The sequence below is a fragment of the Trichechus manatus genome, unplaced genomic scaffold, assembly GCF_000243295.1.
Source record: "Trichechus manatus latirostris isolate Lorelei unplaced genomic scaffold, TriManLat1.0 scaffold00001, whole genome shotgun sequence".
NCBI classification, from domain to species: domain Eukaryota; kingdom Metazoa; phylum Chordata; class Mammalia; order Sirenia; family Trichechidae; genus Trichechus; species Trichechus manatus.
In genome coordinates, this window is record NW_004443937.1 from 45,168,395 (window position 1) to 45,188,245 (window position 19,851).

Sequence of the window (19,851 nt, forward strand, 5' to 3'; positions counted from 1 at the left end):
AAAAACTAATAGCTTCCATATACTGACTGGAGCCCTGGTGGCGCAGTGGTTAAGAGCTGGGCTGCTAACCAAAAGGTCAGCAGTTCGAATCCACCAGGCGCTCCTTGGAAACCCTGTGGGGTCGTTCTACTCTGTCCTATGGGGTTTGGTTTTTTTTGGTATATACTGACTGCTTACTGTAGCAGGAACTGTGTTACCTGTTTTGCACGCATTATATCTTAAAATCCTCAATAAATGCCCTGAGGCAGCTCCTGTTTTGATTTATATTACAGATAAGGAAAGTAAACTTCAGTTAGGCAATGACTCATCAACATATTACAGTTAGTGAGCAGTGAACACCCATACAAGCTCACTCTGCCTGCCTTCAAATCCCAAAATTTTAGCCACTGACTCTCCCTAAATGTTCCAAGTTTTACCTGACACAGGAAATTTTTAATTCAATAAGAAGTGGATCCTAGAATTGTTGAAAAATGAGATTAAAGCAGAGATATGACCTTGTCTGTAACAGAGATTTTCAGAACTGTGTAACTTTCCTACAGTAGGTTTCACAGAGGCATAAGCATTCACCCAAACAATTAAATTAAAGAAGGATTCCACCAACATCTATCAGCTATTTTGATCAAGAGATGCACAGGCAAGATTAAAAGTATAGGCCTTAGGCAAAAAGAATCCAAATAAAGCTAACTTTAGGAGATGTGATGTGTTCAAAGTGCCAAGGATCTAGATATGTTTTTACATGGCCCCCAAACGAAGTCCACAGCAAAACACACACACACACACACACACACACACAGAGTAAAACCTGCGAAAGCTGGAACCTGTGTAAGGCAGAAACCTGTCAGAGAAGGAAAACTCAATGGGTGTTTATGAGGCAGGATTCTTAATACAGAGTGATAGAAAAATGGGAAGCACCCTGTCAAAGGCAAAAAACTTAAGAGAGCCAGAAAAACAAGGCAGTCCTGTTGCGTTCCAGCGCTCACAGGTGTCACTGTATATTTACACACACACATCACACGAACATATGTACACACGAATCTATACATACTCATATTTATAAAGAACTAGAATCAAACCAAAATTATACTTTGTTAGAAGCTTGGGAATATACTTACTATGTGGTTATTCAGAACTTTAAATATTTGTAAAGCCACATCAAAAGATAACAGCAGGTTTGTAACAGGGTGGGTAGACTGATTACCCTTACTGCCGATTACAGCCTACTCTTTTATTTCCTAATTCTTGCAGGCAATTTCTTTCTAAGAAACAGCGTAACGTGAAAAGCCATGAGGGTCTGAAACGACAGAGGAAGAGAAGTATACAGGCAGATACTGACTCCCCTTAGACCACGGCTCTTCACCCCTCACAGCATCCCTCCTTGTTGCTCTTCCCTCCTGACGCACAAAGGAGTTGAGGGAGAACTCAGAAATGGGCCCCAAATAGGCAGAAACCCCTCTGTATATCTTTGAGAAAGATGATCTGTGGGCACACAATGGGAATTTATCTTAGGAAGGTCAGAAAAACGACCTTGTCTGCCTCTCTGCTACCCCAAATCACCAATCCTTCCTGTTAGGTAAAGAGAGGCAATGCTAGTAATTGGCCAAGACGCCTGCTATATTGAACTCGTAATTTTTTACAATAAAATGCTGAGCATTTTATGGACTGGCATTTCGCTTCATATGTTCACATCATCAGGGTATTAAACAAATGACCTTCCGTTGCCAGCAGCATGAGGGAGAGAAAGCACGCCCGTTATCTTCACTGCGGCAGGTATGATGATGACTATAGAACACTGACACGGCATCTGTTTCTTTCAAAGGACATTTTATTAGTTATGTCTCATCTTTCTCACAGGAAATGATATAAAGCATATTTTTCAATATTTTATCTCTTGGATTTTTAAATTTTCTTCTCGTGTCACTCTATCTATACGTTGCTGTTGCAGTTAGCTGCCGCTGAGTTGGCCTCTGACTCAGGGCAACCTCATGCACAATGGGAAGCAAATGGTGTGATCACAGTGTTTCCAATGGCCCATTTTCAGAAGTAGATTACCAGAACTTTCCTCCTAGTCTGTCTTAGTCTGGAAGCTCTGCTGAAACCTGTTCAGCATCACAGCAACATGGAAGCCTCCACTGACAGACGGGTGGTGGGTGCGCATGAGGTACACTGGCTGGGAACTGAACCCAGGTCTCCCACATGGAAGGCGAGAATTCTAGCAGTGAACCATCATGCCCGCAGTTCTGATGAAAAGATGAAGTGCATGCCCAGTGCTAGAATGAGGTGCACAGTAAAGAGGTGAGAATGATGGTGTGAGACTTTAAAAATGGAAAACAAGAGCCACATGCATGGTCCTCAGGCAAGGGGGAGGTAAGGAGGCATAAAAGCTCCTGCAACTTAGGATGGTTCCCAAAGTCCTTCTTAATTCTGACAACATTACATAAATCATTAAGATTTGTCTGACCCTTTTAGAATATCTGAATGGATAAATAAGTAATTACTGAGAAGTTCAGACCTGGGCAGGGCAAAAGTAGGCAAAACAGGTCTTCCTCTTAAAGAATGGTCTACTGAATCCCGGGTTTTCTATCATTCATTCACTCAATTAATACTTGTTAAGAACCTGCCATATGCCAGGGCCATGCTGGGCCTTGGTAAAACAGCATAAATGTGCACAATTACAGAGAAGGTACTAACTAAAGTGTGGAGTGTTAAGAGCAACTTACTCTACATAGTAGATACCATAGACAGGATCTTCAATCTTCTCCCATCCAGCAGGCAGCTCTGAAAAATAAAAGAATATTTAGAACCAGAAGGGCATATTGCTGAAGGGCCTGTGGATTTTCAATAATCGAGTTAGGAATAAAGAGAAAGACTCACGAAAAAGACAAAAAACAAAAACAAAAACCTTAAATCCAAATAAAATGTGTATCCTAACAACAAAAAACAGTGTGAATTCTTTTTATTTAACAAAATAGTGTGTTTTCCTACACGAAGAGTAATTCTTTATCTACTGATATTTTACGTAAGGAAGAAAATTTAATAAAATTCAGCCTCAGATGCCTTCATTCTAAGTCAGCTATTAAATTGTTTTAATGGAAATACAGTCAAAATTTGCCTTGAATGCCTAGTTTCTATTTTAAATACTTACAGTTTCTCATTTTGTTTCTTGACTATCCTACCAAACAAGCAAAACATGGGTGAAATTTAATGCTTCCTTTCATTTTTAATACAACAGTGCTGTTCTGCTCTCCATGGAATAAGTAAAATCTGCATCTCGTTTTCTCCTTGTTCCTCGTTAGTAAAAACGTCCACACGGAGGTGGATTCTTGAATTGCATGTATCCATCACTCAGTCGCTATGTCTAGACAGGCCCATCTTCCCCAGCACTTTACCAGGAGAGCCGTGCTCCTGGGGGCAGAGATGATTCCTTTAAATGTAGCAGTAAGAACAGCACTGGGGGACATGTGTGCCTTTCTGAAAACTCAACCGTGCTCCACTGGATCTTCTTTCATAAGGCTTTGTATCACAGATTGGAACTTTATCAGCTAGGTAACAGTGAGTTCTGTTACAACAATGATCTATTATGGGAAAGCCCATCGTGCCAGACTACTGTAGCTGGAGAAAGAAGCAAACAGGACGTGTCTGATCATTAAGCACTCCTTTCAGGCACGGCAGCAATTACTCAACTTAATCTTGAAGCCACGCTTACATACATGGAGTTAAGGCAAACTTGTACAAAACCATATTCTAAAGTGAATCATCAGTCCTAGAAGTGGCCAGTGGGCCCCACTGGACTGGGATACTACAACCACTTGAAATATCACTTGTTTTAAAATGAGGTTTTTTTTTTTTTTTTTTAAATCAAGGTATCATGTGGTCAGTATTTTCAAACAGTGACCGTTTCATCAGGACACAGGACTTACACATGCCACAGACGGGCTGAACGGAGACACTTGTGTGCACACAAACACACACAGGCTAATTAATCAAAGTTTATGTTTTGTTCAGATTTGGCTGCACATCAAGAGACATTAATTTCATGGTTTTTGCTCTGCATGTTACTTGTTTACAAACAAAGAGACAGGTTTTCCTCCTTTTCTTCTAATATTTTTAAACACTTAGCAGGTTTTAAAGAAGTCTTTGAATTCTGGGAGACATAAGGTACTAAAATGCAAGACAGGTCCAATCTGCAGATGTTGATACAACTTGGCATTTTGATACGCTGAGTCTTGGGGGCTGATGCAAATCGAATGCCTGGGAAACAGTCTCCCCTTGCAGAGCTGGAAATTACCATTTAAATGAAAATGAACCAGGAAAATATTTCCAAAGAGTTAGGAAATGGAAGATTAAAAAACTGCAAATCGGTGCACAGCCCTCCACGTGTGCCAGCATGGGGTAAAAGAGTGGGTGAACGTGAGGGGGCCACCTCATGGTCAAGGGAACCCAAACCTCTTCAAAATCTGCAATCTAAATATTTAGCCTGATTATCTTTAGAGGAAATAGGGAAAATATTCAGAATTCAATTCACTTAATTAGTAATTTAAAAAACATTTCCTGAGTGCCTACTCTGCCTGGGAGTGTACAGCTAACTCACAGGTCACCGTCTAAGCAGGCAGTTCAGCCGCCTCGTGGTCAGTGCTTTGATGGAGCTGCATGGAGGGTACAAGAAAGGAAGTCCCCTCTCATACCAACAACTAACACTCATGGAGCTGGAAAATGGAGGTGGCCAGCTGATATTTCTGAAGACTTTTGTAAATTTAAACGCCTCCATATTCTGAAAGAGATTAGCAAACTCCAGAAATTTTCCAGTTTTTCAAGTTAAAACTCATTTTAAATTGAAACGATAGATTTCTCACTTCCAATGTGGTGATTATCTTAATAACAGGAATTAGTCTCCTAATGCTTAAAATAGAAACGGGTCATCAATTTAAAAAAGGAAGATGTTTGTCCTAGAATTTGCCATTCAGTTCTAAAAAAAAACTGAAAATGGGAGGAAATATCTAAAGTCAGAAAATAACTACATTAAAATTTTGTTTACTAAAAAACTCTGTAGTTGACTGAAGAGCCACCCTCCATGTGTAGGCAATAGACAAGAATGTCAGAGATCACAGGCAACCAGAACCCTTTTGGGAGTTGCCAAGATTGGGAGTGAGCCTTTGTTCTACTACTTCATTGCTCTATGCCACTGGGTCTCTGAACCACACCTTCCTCCTGGATTTACCTCAAAGGTCGACTGTGGATGAGATGAGGATGCTTGTAAAACACTTAGCACAGCACCCGGCACATAGGAAGTATTCAAGAAATACCAACTGTTTTAAGAAAAAGCAAAAGGAATAGGACAGATTTATATGGCCCGCATGCTTACTATTCCTGCTTCAAAACTCTTACGCTGTATTATTCCGCCACTACAGAAGCAAAAAGTGAGCAGTCAAATGTTCTCAGTTCTTTTCAAAAGAGATTTGTCAGCACACAGCAGTAGTCACATACAAAATCAGAGATGAATTGCAAAATGGTGGCTTAGTTTTGGTTGCAAAATGGTGGCTTAGTTTTGGTTGGGAGGGGAACTCTCTTCCTATGTCTACCTTTCCTCATCGGTTTTACCACATAAATATTCTATAATTCCAAAAGAAGGTTCTGCAAGTGTTTCTCGATTCTGGGCAATGTCTGCAGAGGATGTGATAAATTCTGCAAACCAGAAGTGCATAATGGAGCTACTGACCCAGCTCAAACAACAGAGTTCAGAAATGACAGCTCTATAATCAAATGATCTGTGTCCAACATCCAAGCCAACCACCCACGCCTCTCAGAGGCAGATTGTAGAGAGGGCTTTATTGTCACATCTGGAATCGCATTGTTCACAAAAAGCCTGACAGTTGCTATTGTTTGAAATTAGGACCCTCTTATTAAGAAAATGGGCAGTGAGCTTGTCAATAGAACCTGCCGTGAAGGCAACAGAAAACAGTACGTGTGTCTGTGGGAGCCACTCCTGACATGGTGGACATGTGTAGGCAAAAATCAGGGGTCACATCTCTACCCTACCTAGAAGGGCACATCTGTAGCATAGAACACGTTCCTCCCCTCTCCTGTATTAGGGGAAAAAGGAGCATAAGGACGTACTGACATCCCAACAAGAGGGAATTAATTAATAAATAATAAAATGGTTAATCACAGTAACACGTACTGATCACAGCGACAGAGAGTAAGACACTCATTAAATCTCCTCACAAGCACCACAGGAGCTACTGTTTTAGCCCCTACGTAACAAAAAGGAAAGGGAAGCTAAGAGAGGTTGTACAATCTGCCTAAGGACGGAGACTAGTAAGCTGGGAAGCCAGGATTTGTAGCTGGACAGCCTGATATGACCCCAGAGACAACTCCACCACTCACCAAACCACACCCGGGAAAGGGGCTATGGCACTGAGAAGGGATAAGATATAGCCGTTCAAACTCATTTTTTAGAGTATTTAACAGCACAGCAATGTTCCCACAGTATAACTGTTGCATGGAGAACAATATAGACGCTTCTTTCCCTAAAATTTCAACATCTGCACTTCCACGAGGCTGTGTCCCCGAGTAGAGCTGTGTTATCTCCAGTGGCCACCTACCACAGCCACAGGGTCACTCACATATATTATCCAGGTATCAAGAGTGGTTTAAATTGATTCAGCAAGATGATTAAGGCACTCATTTTGTTGTCTGGAAAAACTAGTTGTGTCTATTTCAATTACTTATCTAATATCACTGAGCTGATAGATTCTTTTCTGACAAAATTAGGTTCAAATCATGCTATTATACAGGGTTAACCTCAAAGTCATTCCTACCACAGTGACCACAAGGACAACTTATTAAATATCTTTAAAAATAGATAAATCAATAGTTATTGACCATCATCCTGGCATATCCATCAATTTCAATAGGATATGTTCCAAACATAGAGCTAAATTCTAGCATATCTTAACTGTTATCAACCGTGATTATCTACATAAAAATAAATAAAACCAAATGAAAACAATAATCTGTATTAAAATACATTTATATTTTCAGTTCTTTAGGAAATTTCAAAAATGCTAGGCAGACTCAATAATCTTAGGACAGTTCTAATCATACTGATGATCTTCTATTTTACATAGATACTCTGGTCAATTTTCAGTTAGCCAAAGCTGTCATCTGCAATTCAGCTGAAACTTGTGCTTCCCCATCTACCCCTCAGTGGAAGCATCGGATGGAATGCAAACGGATTTTAATATTGCTCCAAGTTGAACACAGAACATCAAATTTAGCAGGAAACATAATTCAATGTATTCCAACAGGAAAGATAAAAGAGTTTGGCATTATCTGGTAATATAAATTACTTCTGAACTACAATAGCTGGAGCAGTCAGGACTTGATTTACATTAATACGCACACTCGAAGGAAAATGGCGCCTCCCAACACAGCATCTGGTTCTCAAGCCATTCACAAGAACAGCAAGCTCAACGTGTGGAGCACGTGACTCAGAAACAACATCATACTAAGACTTATCAACTATTCAGGTTTTTTTTGTTGTTGCTACTCCTACAACAATCCTTAATTTAGTCTTGTGGGATTTTATTTGTTTTCCTTTGCTTTTTTTGTATTACCCACATAGATGAACACAGATACTAAACAAATAAAGACATAAGGTCCGATGGGTTACAGGAAGGTTCAAGGGACACAGCAAGCATTTCTCAGTTCTCGGCCAGCCCTCAATTCGTAAGACTGCCGCTGGCCCAGTTGCTAACTCTCTTCTAGTCTCAATTCACTCACTTTTTCTTTGTAGACACAATTTATTACAACTCTGTGTGATGCCTGCCGTCAGACACATGGGTTGTAAGATTGACCTTTTGTGGATATGCTGGAATGAAAATCGTAATTGGAGAAGAGCAAACTAAAGAAACAGAGGGATTAACAATTCACGGGAGACACATCCATGCAGGGCAGGTCATGCAGCAGCAGCAGGCTGGGAGGTTTACCTAGCTCGCTGTCCAGCTCCTCCGTGTGTACCCCTTCTTCTCCAAAGGAATAGCAGGAATGAGACAGAAAAGAGAGAGAGACAAGTTCAGACACCAGCACCAAGAAGGAAACTCTCCTCAGAAACAAAGCAACAAACATATCACTTCATTTTGTCCTTACCTGCATTGTGGCTTATTTCACCTGTCTTGTCTAGTAAACTTGCAACCTCAGTGTAAATCACAAAACGGTAAGAGCTTATATTGGCACAATAATTATATGGCTCATTTCCTTGCATGTCAAAATAGGGTTTGATTGGTTGTAAACGATGACAAATAACCTTTGTGGTTTCAATGTTCTGAAGTGGGAAATCACTTATTACAGACCTTATTCAAGCAAACAGAGCTGTTAGGTCTTTCAATATTGGTCCTTTTAATCCTTCAATAATCCTCTAGTCAGTGAGGCAGTTACACTCACAATTAAAGCATTGCTTATAAGTAATACTGCTGCCTGAAGAATGGATTCTGACTCATAACGACCCCGTAGGACAGAGTAGGATTGCCCCACAGGGTTTCCAAGGAGCGGATGGTAGATTCAAACTGCCGACCTTTTGGTTACCAGCCAAGCTCTTAACCACTGCACCACCAGAGCTCCTGTCAGAAACTGCACTTCAGTGTTTCTCAAAAGGAGCTAGAAAGATGAGTTTATGTCACGATGATGTTCATCAAGGTCATGAGTGAATTTCAGAGAAGCCTGCCCTGAAGGAGTAGTAGAGGCAGAGTTTACTGACTTTGGGTCTGCATGTAAGATTTTTAAGTGAAACAGCTCAGAAATACTAGAATAGAATGAGAATGTTCTCAATAATTTCAGTGAGCAAAACAAGTCAAATCCTTTCCGTTTTTGACCTTCTCCCACTGTCAGTAAGACACTGTATTATTAGAAGACGACACATGACTGGACGCAGTAAATCATTTCATACAAAAAGTTTCCCCACCACACCACCCCTGCAAGCTCCACAAACACAAGGATCAGGTCTGTCTTCGCTGCAGTATATCCAGTGTCCACTGTGTGCCTGGTACATGGTAAGTATTCACTAAATACTTCTCAAATGAAAAATGAATGAATCAATCAGTCTTTGCTTTTAGTAACCAACATGGCCATACACACTCTGTAAATTCTGGATCTGAATATTATCCAATTGCAAATAATAAGTTTTGACACTGGTACTGTTTCTTAAAAAGGAAATCTGATTTGCACAAAATCTTTCATGAAAATGCTCATTTCAATATTATCTAATAATGTTCTGGGGAATTTGTTTATTTCTTCAATAATTATTTATTGAGACCTACTAGGTACCAGTCACTGTGGTAGGTGACAGAGATATTTAATAAGCAAAATCAGACATACCTATCCTTTTGGAAGAGGAAGAAGTCTAAAACTCACATAAATAAACCTAAAATTAAAACTGCAATAGACTTTTCTTTCACAATCCAAAAGTCTTCTGGAGAAAAATCTAGCGAGTACTAGATTAAGACATATAATAAAGGGACCTAAACATGTCCAAGGAGCCCTGGTGGCATGGTGGTTAGGAGCTTGGCTGCTAACCAAGAGGTCAGCAGATCGAATCCACCAGCTGCTCCTTGTCCTATAGTGTTGCTACTATGAGTTGGAATTGACTTGACAGCAAGGGGTTTGTTTTTTGTTTTTTTTAAAATCATGTTTAAAGGCAAGGTAGCAGAAAAAGTCCCTGAGCCATGATCTGAAGGATATGTAAAATATATCCAAAAGTCTTCTGGAGAAAAATTAGTAAAATATAAGCTCTACAAGGGCAGGGCTTTTTGTCTGCTGTATTCACTGATGTCTGTCTTGGAAGAAGTACAGCCAGAATGCTCCTTAGAAGGGAGGATGGCGAGACTTCGTCTCACATACTTGTACATGTTATCAGGAAGGACCAGTCCCTGGAGAGGGACATCACGCTTGGTAAAGTAGAGGGTCAGCAAAAAAGAGGAAGACCCTCAACAAGATGGGCTGACACAGCAGCTACAATAAAGAGCTCAAGCATAACAATCGTGAGGAGGGTGCAGGACCGGGTAGCGTTTCATTCTGTTGTATGGAAGTCACTATGAGTCAGAACCGACTCAATGGCACCAACAACAACATTCACTGACGCATGTAAAGTGCAGAGGACATACTTCACACAAACAAGTAATTCAATCACTAACTGTGAAACGGAGGAGTATTCTAACAAGGCGGAACCACACATCTAATTGTCATGAAGCAGGAACTCAGTGAGGATCGGAGGGGATGAAGAGCCGAGAGTGAGAGGGAGAAAGGAGAAAGAAGCCAAAGTACACGGGGCTTGGAGAGCCAACTTGCAGACTTGGCATTTAGTCTGAGCAGACCAGATCCACTGAACGGGCTTATGGGGGTGGTCAGTGATAACACAGTCACACTTACATTTCAAAAAGACCGCTTGGCTGCAGTGTCAAAATGAGAGTGGGCAAGAGTCCAGGTGGGAGACAAGTGTGCTCTGGACTAGGATGGAAAAGGTGCTAAGGAAAAACTGAACGGATTCCAGAGATATTTAGGAGGTAAAATGAACTCAGCTGTTGATGGTTAGAAATGGGTTTGAAGAAAGGTGATAGATCAAAGCGGACCTCTTAACTATGCATGAATTTAACTCTCAAGTGAGACAGGCAATACTTGGAGAGAATCAGATTGCGGGGGATCATTAGTTTGGTTTTAATCAGATTGAGCTGGAAATGTCTTTGAGACAACCAGTTGGTGTTACTAACCAGACCTTAAAGTATTGGCCTGGAGATTGAAGGCAAAGTTAAAGGCTTCTTATCAAACTAGACACGTAACAATGACAAAAGGTGTTCTAAACTGAAGACCCAAATCCCAAACTAGGGATAAGAAACAGAAAACAGAAAATGGATAGGAAACAGAAAATGGAGAATGTTTACAGTAACTAGGTATGCTGGCTATCTTGTTACATTACAGGTGTATATGACCCACAAAGAGGAGACAGACACACCAGAGCAATACTGTGACCAACAATGTTTTTCTATTTTGTATCATGATATAAAAAATAACAAAAGACAGCTTTGTTTAACTGGCAACAGGAAATGCAGGCATGTGAACTGATACTTGTCATAGAAGTATAGAGTGGTTATATGTTGATATTGCTTATGCATAGAGACATAATACATATGGTTTCTCACAGAACAGAATACGTAAATGCTCCTATTAAAGGGATAATTACTAAACTAACCGCATTTGGTTTGGCTACATACTTCTTCCAAAGGAACAGCAGTAACACAAATGACAAGAACTCTAAGAATTAAAACTGACTAGATTTGGTAACAAAAACCTTCAGTAATTCTACTCAATACTTTTACTCCATTCACAATTTTTCTCAGTAAAAGCTTCTGTAGTCTTCTATCATCTATAAAATTATATTAACAGGCATTTTCATACATTCTTAGAATAAGCATGATGGAGACTGGCACTGAAGCACCCTATGGTAATAAGAATACCTAACCTGCCTTCAAAAACCATCAGGCATCAAATAAGAGTACATTTTGTCCTGTGAAGTTTTATGGTTTTAGTACGTTCTGATCCTTTGAAAATTGGTCATTTATGTAGCATATATTAAACAGAATACTTCAATAATCAGGACAGTTCATTAACCCCTGTCATGGATTGAACTGTGTCCCCCTAAAATACGTGTAAACTTGGCTAGGCCATGATTCCCAGGATTGTGTGGCTGTCCTCTGTTTTGTGATCTGATTATCCTCCATTTTATCATGTGTCGCAAATCCTAGCCTCTAACCATAACCTGTGGTTACGGTCCCATTTGGGAATTAGCTGTCCATTATGTTCATGAGGCAGGATTAGGTCATGTTAATGAAGATGAGGGTGGGATGCAACACCCTTACTCAGGTCACAGCACTGATCCGATGTAAAAGGAATTTCCCTGGGTGTAGCCTGCATCACCGTTTATCTTACAAGACATAAAAGGAGAAGTGAGTAGAGAGAGAGAGAGACCTCACGACCACCAAAGAAGAGCTGGGAGTAGAGTGCATCCTTTGGACCCAGGGTTCCTGCGCTGTGAATCTCCTAGACCCAGGGGAAGATTGATAACTAAGACACATGTAGATCTCCAAGGAATGCCAGACCCACAGATGTGGAAAGGAGTACAAGGAACTTCTCCCAGAACCAACACAGAGAGAAATCCTTCCCCTAGAGCTGGCACCCTGAATTCAGACTTCCAGCCTCCTACACTGTGAGAAAATAAATTTATTTGTTAAAGCCACACACTTGTGGTATGTCTGTTATAGCAGCAGTAGACAACTAAGCTACTCCCCAAGACTGCAAAATAAGAGAGATGACCATACCCGTTCCATCCTTTCTTCACGGTAAGGACCACACCACCAAAATAAAACAAGTTTCTCAGTCACGCCTCCTAACTCAGCAGAACCTGTATTTTCACTTGAAGTCACTCATATAAATATGACTATGCAATTCTATGTTCATTAACTGTTGACTTTCAAACCATTTATAATGGAAGGATGTTGGAGCACAAAGTTTCAACAGTATTATACTTTAAAATATTGGCTTACATTTTCAAACAAATCTCAGGTTTATATATGCAACAATTCTGCACCATAGGATATATTAATAAAGTTTTGTTATCTTGCAGTAAAATATGTATTCAATAATTATACTACTAATTCAAATGTCAGAATTGAATAATGAGTAGGAAAGCAAACCATTTCCCTTCTAATTTGTCTATTTAGAAAAAGTAATTTCTGTAGAACTTGGAATAGATTTCAGTGTACTGAAAAGGAACACAGTCTTTTTTTTTTTTCATTTTGGGGAAGTAATTAGAAACTTCAGTGCTTTGAAATAAACTTTTTAAACAGTAACTCTTACAGCCAGTTAATTCTTTTCCAAGATTAAGTGGGGATGGGGCTGTGGACAACACCTCAGCCTCCTTCTTGAAAGAATACATTTTTCAGATATTTAGGTTATTATTGTTGTTAGGTACCACTGAGTCAATTTTGACTCACAGTGACCCCATGTGACAGAGGACAATTACCCCATAGGGTTTTCTAGGCTGTAATCTTTCTGGGAGCAGATTGCCAGGTCTTTCTCCCTCAGAGCCACTGGGTGAGTTCAAACTGCCGACCTTTCAGGTAGCAGCCGAGGGCTTAACCGTTTCACCACCAGGCCTCCTTAGATATTTAGGATGTATTCTAAATTATATAGAGATTCCCAAACAAGTCAGGATCTGTTCCCGCTACCCCAGACTGGGAAAATCACAGAGTTATGAAACATGAAGAGTTCAAGAACAGCTCTTGATGTTTTTCCCTAAGACGTACATAAGATAGGGTTAGGGGTCCTTAAGTATAAGTGACCAGAGCACTTTGGTTTTCTTAGAGAACTTCTAGAGTCCTCTCCAAATTCCTGAAAAGGTTATATCTTCATTTGAACAGTTTCTGACTGTGCTAAAGTTCTGTTTCTAATGGAGATATTTATTTGCACTTGCCTTTACGTATAGATAAATTGTTCTTCTGAAAACAATTCTACAGACTTCTCTCCTGCTTTTGTAAACCACAGCATATTTACTAGAAACCGGATTACATTTTTTAAAAACATCGTTAAAACCTGGTTGACCTTGCCACAGACTCTTCCAAACTTGCACGTTAACAAACCCCTATCCACCCAACCCTACATTCTCCTGGTTTCTCACCATCATCTTCACACTCTTCCAGAGGCTTCTGCTGCTTGTTCAGGCACCGAGGATCTAGCCAAGACGTTGTTTTAGTGTTATGGCTGCAAACCAGAAACAAAAACAAGAAATTTGTTGGAAAAGAAAAAAGCTGAAAGACAGAAGAATTATACACTCTTCCCCATTCGCTCCTCAACCAAAGCCAACATGCTTTCCAACAGCAGACACAAAGCAGAAGAGAACCTGAACTTGGAATTCCAAAAGGGCCTGGGGGAGGATCTCAGCTCGGCTCTTTACCTAGCTAAGAAAGTCATTCGACTGCTGAAAGCTCAAAATGCAGTACCAGTTTTATTTTGTATAGTGAGTTCCCAGTGACACCTCCTGTCCACACAGTGGAAAAATAAGGGTCTTCAAATTTTCTGAAAGGCAAACACCGATTTATTTTAAATTTGTCTATGACTTACATCCTGGATGCTCGGATTCACAAAGGCGGCTGCTATTCCACTCATTATGTCACATAAGAATTCTCACAACAGTGTGAAACTACCTCAATTCACACAAGTGGCTCAAAGCTACTAATACATATCATTAATCACAGTGTCCTAAATTGTGACTTAGACATAGTGCAGACAACCCAAAATTACCCAAATAGGACCTGGGCCAACAAAAAGCTGGGAGAAGATAACTGCATCACTCATCTGCCTTCTGGGGAGTACAGTCCACCTCTAGATGAAATGTTTCAACAGACGCTCAGGTCATTGAAGGCTTGAAAGTATACAGAAACATCCCCAAGAATACTGTCCTTCACTCATGTTAGAAATGTCACAAGAATGACGGGAAGGATTCAGCTTCTGTGCGTCCCAAAGCCGATCAAGACACTGGGACAAAGTTCTGCTTGAGTCCCCAGTCTGCTGTCCACAAGTTAAGCGGGTGGGGCAAGGAACTATAAGTCAAACCAGAAATAAACACAAGACATTTGTTTGGAAAAAAAATTTTTTCTTTGAAGTTTAGGTACTTGTTAGTTGCTGTCAAGTTGATTCCGACTCATGGCAACCCCAGACGGCGAACCCACGTATGGGGAAGACTCCGCAGGTCTTCAAGGCCAGGCATGGATTCAACTAGCGAGCAAGGCACACGCCGATGGACACTAAGCAAGGTATCGCAGGCTCGCTTGTGCGTATCTACCAACCTGCAGTGAACAGAACAGGTGAAACTGTTCACTGCAGATTAGTAAGTATGCACAAGGAAGGCCGTGAGTACTGTGCTTACTGGGTAATCCAGCCCTGGCTGTGACCTTTCAGAAGCAGATTGCTAGGCTTGTCTTCAGAGGCACCTCTGGGTGGGTTCAAACCACCTATCTTTCGGGTAGTGCAGTGCTTAACCATTTGTACCACCCAGGGACTCCTGAAGTTTAGGTAGTAACCTTTTTTTTTTTTTTTTTGAAGCTTCAAGTTTAGGTTATAAATATGAGAAAAAAATATTAAATTTCTTTATTTTAGATTCAAATCTTAGTTATTGCTAATGAAAAAATATCGCTTAAATGAAAAACAGAACGGGCAAACGTATATACATGTCATCTCATCTGTGTTAAAAGAAAAAAAAAGGTAATCCAGTAACAACAACAATGACCACTACTAATTGGTGCATGTACTACTACCAAGATCTGTTTTAAGTATTTTATATATAAATTAAAATTTATTTAACCCTTAGAATAATCAGGGAATTATTAGTATTAAAATTATTACTCTCCATTTGCCAGATGAGAAAACTAAGGATGGAGAGGTGAAAGAATTTGTCAAAAGATCCTCTGCTGGTAAATCACAGAACTTGGAATCAAACCCAGGGATTCTATGGTGTGGTCCTATGGTCCGTACTACTCCTAGCAAAAATGATCATTGCTGGGAGGGAGAATTATGCATAATTTAAAAAACAAGACAAAACTTTTTGAGATAATTGTAGATTCACATGCAGTTACACGAAAGAGTACAGAGAGAGCCCATATGCCCTTTACCCAGGTTCCACCAATGGTGCCCATTGCCATAAAGTTGATCCTGACTAATAACAACCCTATAGGACAGAGAAGAACTGCCCCACAGGGTTTCCAAGGCTGTAACCTTTATGAAAGCAGACTACCACTTCTTTCTCCCATGGAGTGGCTGGTGGGTTTGAACCGTTAACCTCTGGGTTAGCAGCTGAGTGCTTCATCACTGCAACACCAGGGCTCCTTCCACCAATGGTAACATCTTATAAAACTCTAGCACAATATCACAATAAGGATATTGATATAGTCAAGATACAGGGATCCTCGTATTGCCCTTTTACAGCCGCACACAGTACCCTTCCTAAGCCCCCACTCCGCCCCCGCATCTCTCTCCTAATTGGTTCTCCACTTCCATAATTTCACAGTATGTAACCTTTGGGGACTGGCATGACATTCATCCAGCTTGTTGCATGTATCAATAATTAGTTCTTTTTATTGATTAGTAGTATTCTATGGTATGGACATACCACTGTTCAGCCATTGAAGGACATCTGTGTTGTTTCCAGTTTGGGAGATACTATGAATCCATCTGTTATAAACATTCATGTACAGATCTTTTGGACCAACGTAAATGTTCACTTGTCTGGAATAAATGATCAGATGTGCAAATACCAGGTTGTGTGACAGCCGCATGTTTAGTTTTTAAGAACTAGCCAAACTGTCTTCTAGATGCTGCACCATTTCACATTCCACCAGCAATGCATGAGTGATTCAGTTCCTCTGCAGCCTCGCCACCAGCTAGTGTTGTCACAGTTTTTAGCCATTCTGATAGGTGTGTAGTAATATCTCATTTTGGTTTTAATCTGCATTTCTCTAATGGATAATGATGTTGAACATCTTTTCATTTCTGGGACAAAATTCTGCTTAAGTCCCCAATCCACTCTCCACAAACTAAGTAGGTGGGGCAAGGAACTACAAGTCAAGTAGTTTTGGCTACAAACCAGAAAAAAAACAAGAAATTTGTTTGAAAAAAATTTTGGGGAGGTGAACATAACTTAACATAACTTAACATAACTTAACTCTCTGGGATAAATGATATTTGCCATCTGTATATCCTCGTTAGTAAACTGTCTGTTCATGGCTTTTGCTCATTTTCTAATTGAATGGTTTGGTTTTTAAGCTCTGTTCACTTTTCCCCCAGTCAATTTTCTCAGATTGGGTAATTTCTATTTTCTATCTTCAAGTTCCTTGTTTCTTTTCTCTGTCCCCTCTATTCTGCTGTTGAACCCATCCACTGAGCTTTTTACTTCAATTATTCTATTTTCTCAGTTTAAAATTTTCCTTTCTTTTGGTATCTTCTATTTCCTTGCTAAGACTTTGTTTTTCCCCAAAACTTTCTATTTTTCATTTGTTCCAAGCATGTTTCTAATTGCTCATTGAGCACTTTTATGATGGCTGCTCTAAACTCTTTGCCAGGAAATTCTAACTTCTCTGTCATCCTGGTGTGGCATCTATTCTCTTTTTCCATGCACTATGAAAGCTTTCTGGCTCTTAATATTAGACTTTGGGACTTCAGATCTTATTTAAACCTTTTATGTTAGCTGTCTTCCTCTGACATTGCTGTGGCAGGGTAAAGGAGAGTGCCGCCTTATTCCTGCCAGGTAGTGGTAAAGTCTAGGACCCTCACTCAGCCTATGTGGAGTTCCGTTGAAGTCCAAACTATCACAGGAGCTCTAGGTCGTTTATCTCAGTCTTCCTAGGTAGGTTCTCAAAGAGAGTGTTCTAAGACCCAAGTCTTTCCCTCATGCCCATGTCTTTAGGAAAAATACTTTTTTAGCTTGTTTTTTCTTTTTTCCTCGTTATAAAATATATGCTCAGTATAAAATATTAAAACTACAAAGAAATGTATAATGTGATTAAAAAGTAAATTCCTAACTTAACTCAAGCCTAACTGTTAAGATACACTTCCAGATTTTTTTCATACGCAGAACTATACTGACAGAGCCACAGAAACAAAGATACCCATGTAATACACATCATATGTGCGTATGTTGTTGTTACGTGCCATAGACTCACAGCAACTGTATGATTAACAGAATGAAAGGTTGCCTGGTCTTGTGCCATCCTCACAATCGTTGCTATGTTTGAACCCACTGTTGCAGCCACTGTGTCAATCCATCTCACTGAGGGTCTCCCTCTTTTTTTGTTGACCCTCTACTTTATCAAGCACGATGTCTTTCTCTAGCAATTAGTCCCTTCTGACGATATGCCCAAAGTGAGTGAGACAAAGTCTCGCCACCCTCACCTTTAAGAGGCATTCTAAGCTGTACTTCCTGCAAGATTTGTTCATGCTTCTAAGCAGTCCTTGGTATATTCAATATTCTTCACCAACACCACAATCTGAATGCCTCAATTCTTTGGTCTTCCATTTTCATTGTCCAGCTTTCACATAAGGCTGCTATGGATTGAACTGTTTCCACCAAAAATGTGTGTCAATCTGGCTAGGCCATGATTCCCAGTATTGTGTGGTTGTCCACCATTTTGTAATCTGATGTGATTATCCTATGTGTTGTAAATCCTAACCTTTATGATGTTAATGAGAAAGGATTAGAGGCAGTTATGTAAATGAGGCAGGACTCAATCTACAGGATTAGGTTGTATTTTGAGTCAATCTCTTTTGAGGCATAAAAGAGAGAGTAGGGTGACCTCACACCACCAGAAATGAAGAACCAGGAGGGGAGCTGAAAAGCTCCTAGACCAGGGGAAGACTGATAGGCAGGACCTTCTCCCAGAGCCAACAGAGAGAGAAGCCTTCCCTCAGAGCTGACACCCTGAATTTGGACTTCCAGCTTCCTAGACTGAGAGAATAAATTTCTGTTTGTTAAAGCCATCCACTTGTGGTATTTCTGTTATAGCAGCACTAGATAACTAAGACAGAGGCGACTGAAAATCCCATGGCTTGGATCACGTGCACCTTAGTCATCAAACTGACATCTTTGCTTTTTAACACTTTAAAGATGTCTTTTGCAGCAGATTTGCCCAATGCAATATGTCGTTTGATTTCTTGACTGCTGCTTCCACTGGTGTTGATTGTCGATCCAAGAATGAAATCTTTCATAACTTCAACTTCTTCATCATTTATCATAATGTTTTTTACTAGTCCAGTTGCAAGGATTTTAGTTTTCTGTACGTTCAGTTGTAATCCATACTAAAGGCCATCTTTTACTTTCATCAGGAAGTGCTTCAAGTTGTCTTCACACACGTGTATAATACATATATTTTACAAAATTACGGTAATACATATATTGTTCCGCAATGCCCTCCCTTTTATTGTTCACTTAACGGTACATCTTCCATTTCAATCTATGTTAGTAATAAATTTCCCTACACTTTTTCTTTTTTTTCCAGCTTAATTGGCCTTGTTGTTTTTCTTTTTTAGTGGTACATAAAATAACTGTGACTCAATGGTGGATAACAGAGCCCAAGTATAGCATTTTAAAAACTGACTATTGTTGGTTAGGAAGATCACACATCTTAGACTTTCTAGAATGGTTTAAATTATATGTATTTTTTTTTCCTTTTCAGTAAAGGTTATTTATTAAATGCTCAGCTATAAAGGATTTAAGTTTCATATTTTTGAAAGACTTTCACATCTACCCAGTCTCCAACTTCAATCCACATGTCTCACACCATGTACAAAAATTACCTTAAAATGAATCATAGACCGAAATATAAAATATAAAACTTACACAAAAAAAAAACACAGTAGAAAATCTTTATGATCTTGGTTTAGGCAAAATTTCTTAGCTACTACACCAAAATCATATTCAACAAAACAAAAAACTGATAAATTAGACTTCATCAAAATTAAGCATTTCTACTCTTCAGAAGACACAGGGCAATAAAAAGAAAAGACTTGGAGAAAATGTTTGCAAATCACATATATGATAAAGCATTGTATCCAGAGTAGATGAAGAACTCTTAAATTTCTTCATCATCAGAATAAGAAAATTGCAACACAATTTAAAAAAAAAAATGAGTGAAGGACTTATTTTTAATGGCTAAATATATTCTGTATATGTTATACCATAATTTATGCCATGATTTAGTTGTCTAATCCTTTAGCAAAATTATTAATGTTATGCTTCTTCATGCTCTTAGACTCAATGAT

General features: G+C 39.6%; 1 protein-coding gene across 1 annotated transcript in view; it reads right to left on the minus strand.

Moving 5' to 3' along the window:
* Nucleotides 1–19,851, minus strand: part of MAGI1 (membrane associated guanylate kinase, WW and PDZ domain containing 1) — a 659,819-nt gene that overhangs the window by 79,722 nt on the left and 560,246 nt on the right. Inside the window, exons 12-15 of the mRNA XM_004368768.2 lie at nucleotides 13,721–13,803; nucleotides 7,986–8,021; nucleotides 2,718–2,775; nucleotides 1,334–1,476 (exon numbers count right to left, since the gene is read on the minus strand). Of these exons, the coding sequence (XP_004368825.1) occupies nucleotides 1,334–1,476; nucleotides 2,718–2,775; nucleotides 7,986–8,021; nucleotides 13,721–13,803 (320 nt within the window). The remainder of the gene's footprint in view (nucleotides 1–1,333; nucleotides 1,477–2,717; nucleotides 2,776–7,985; nucleotides 8,022–13,720; nucleotides 13,804–19,851) is intronic.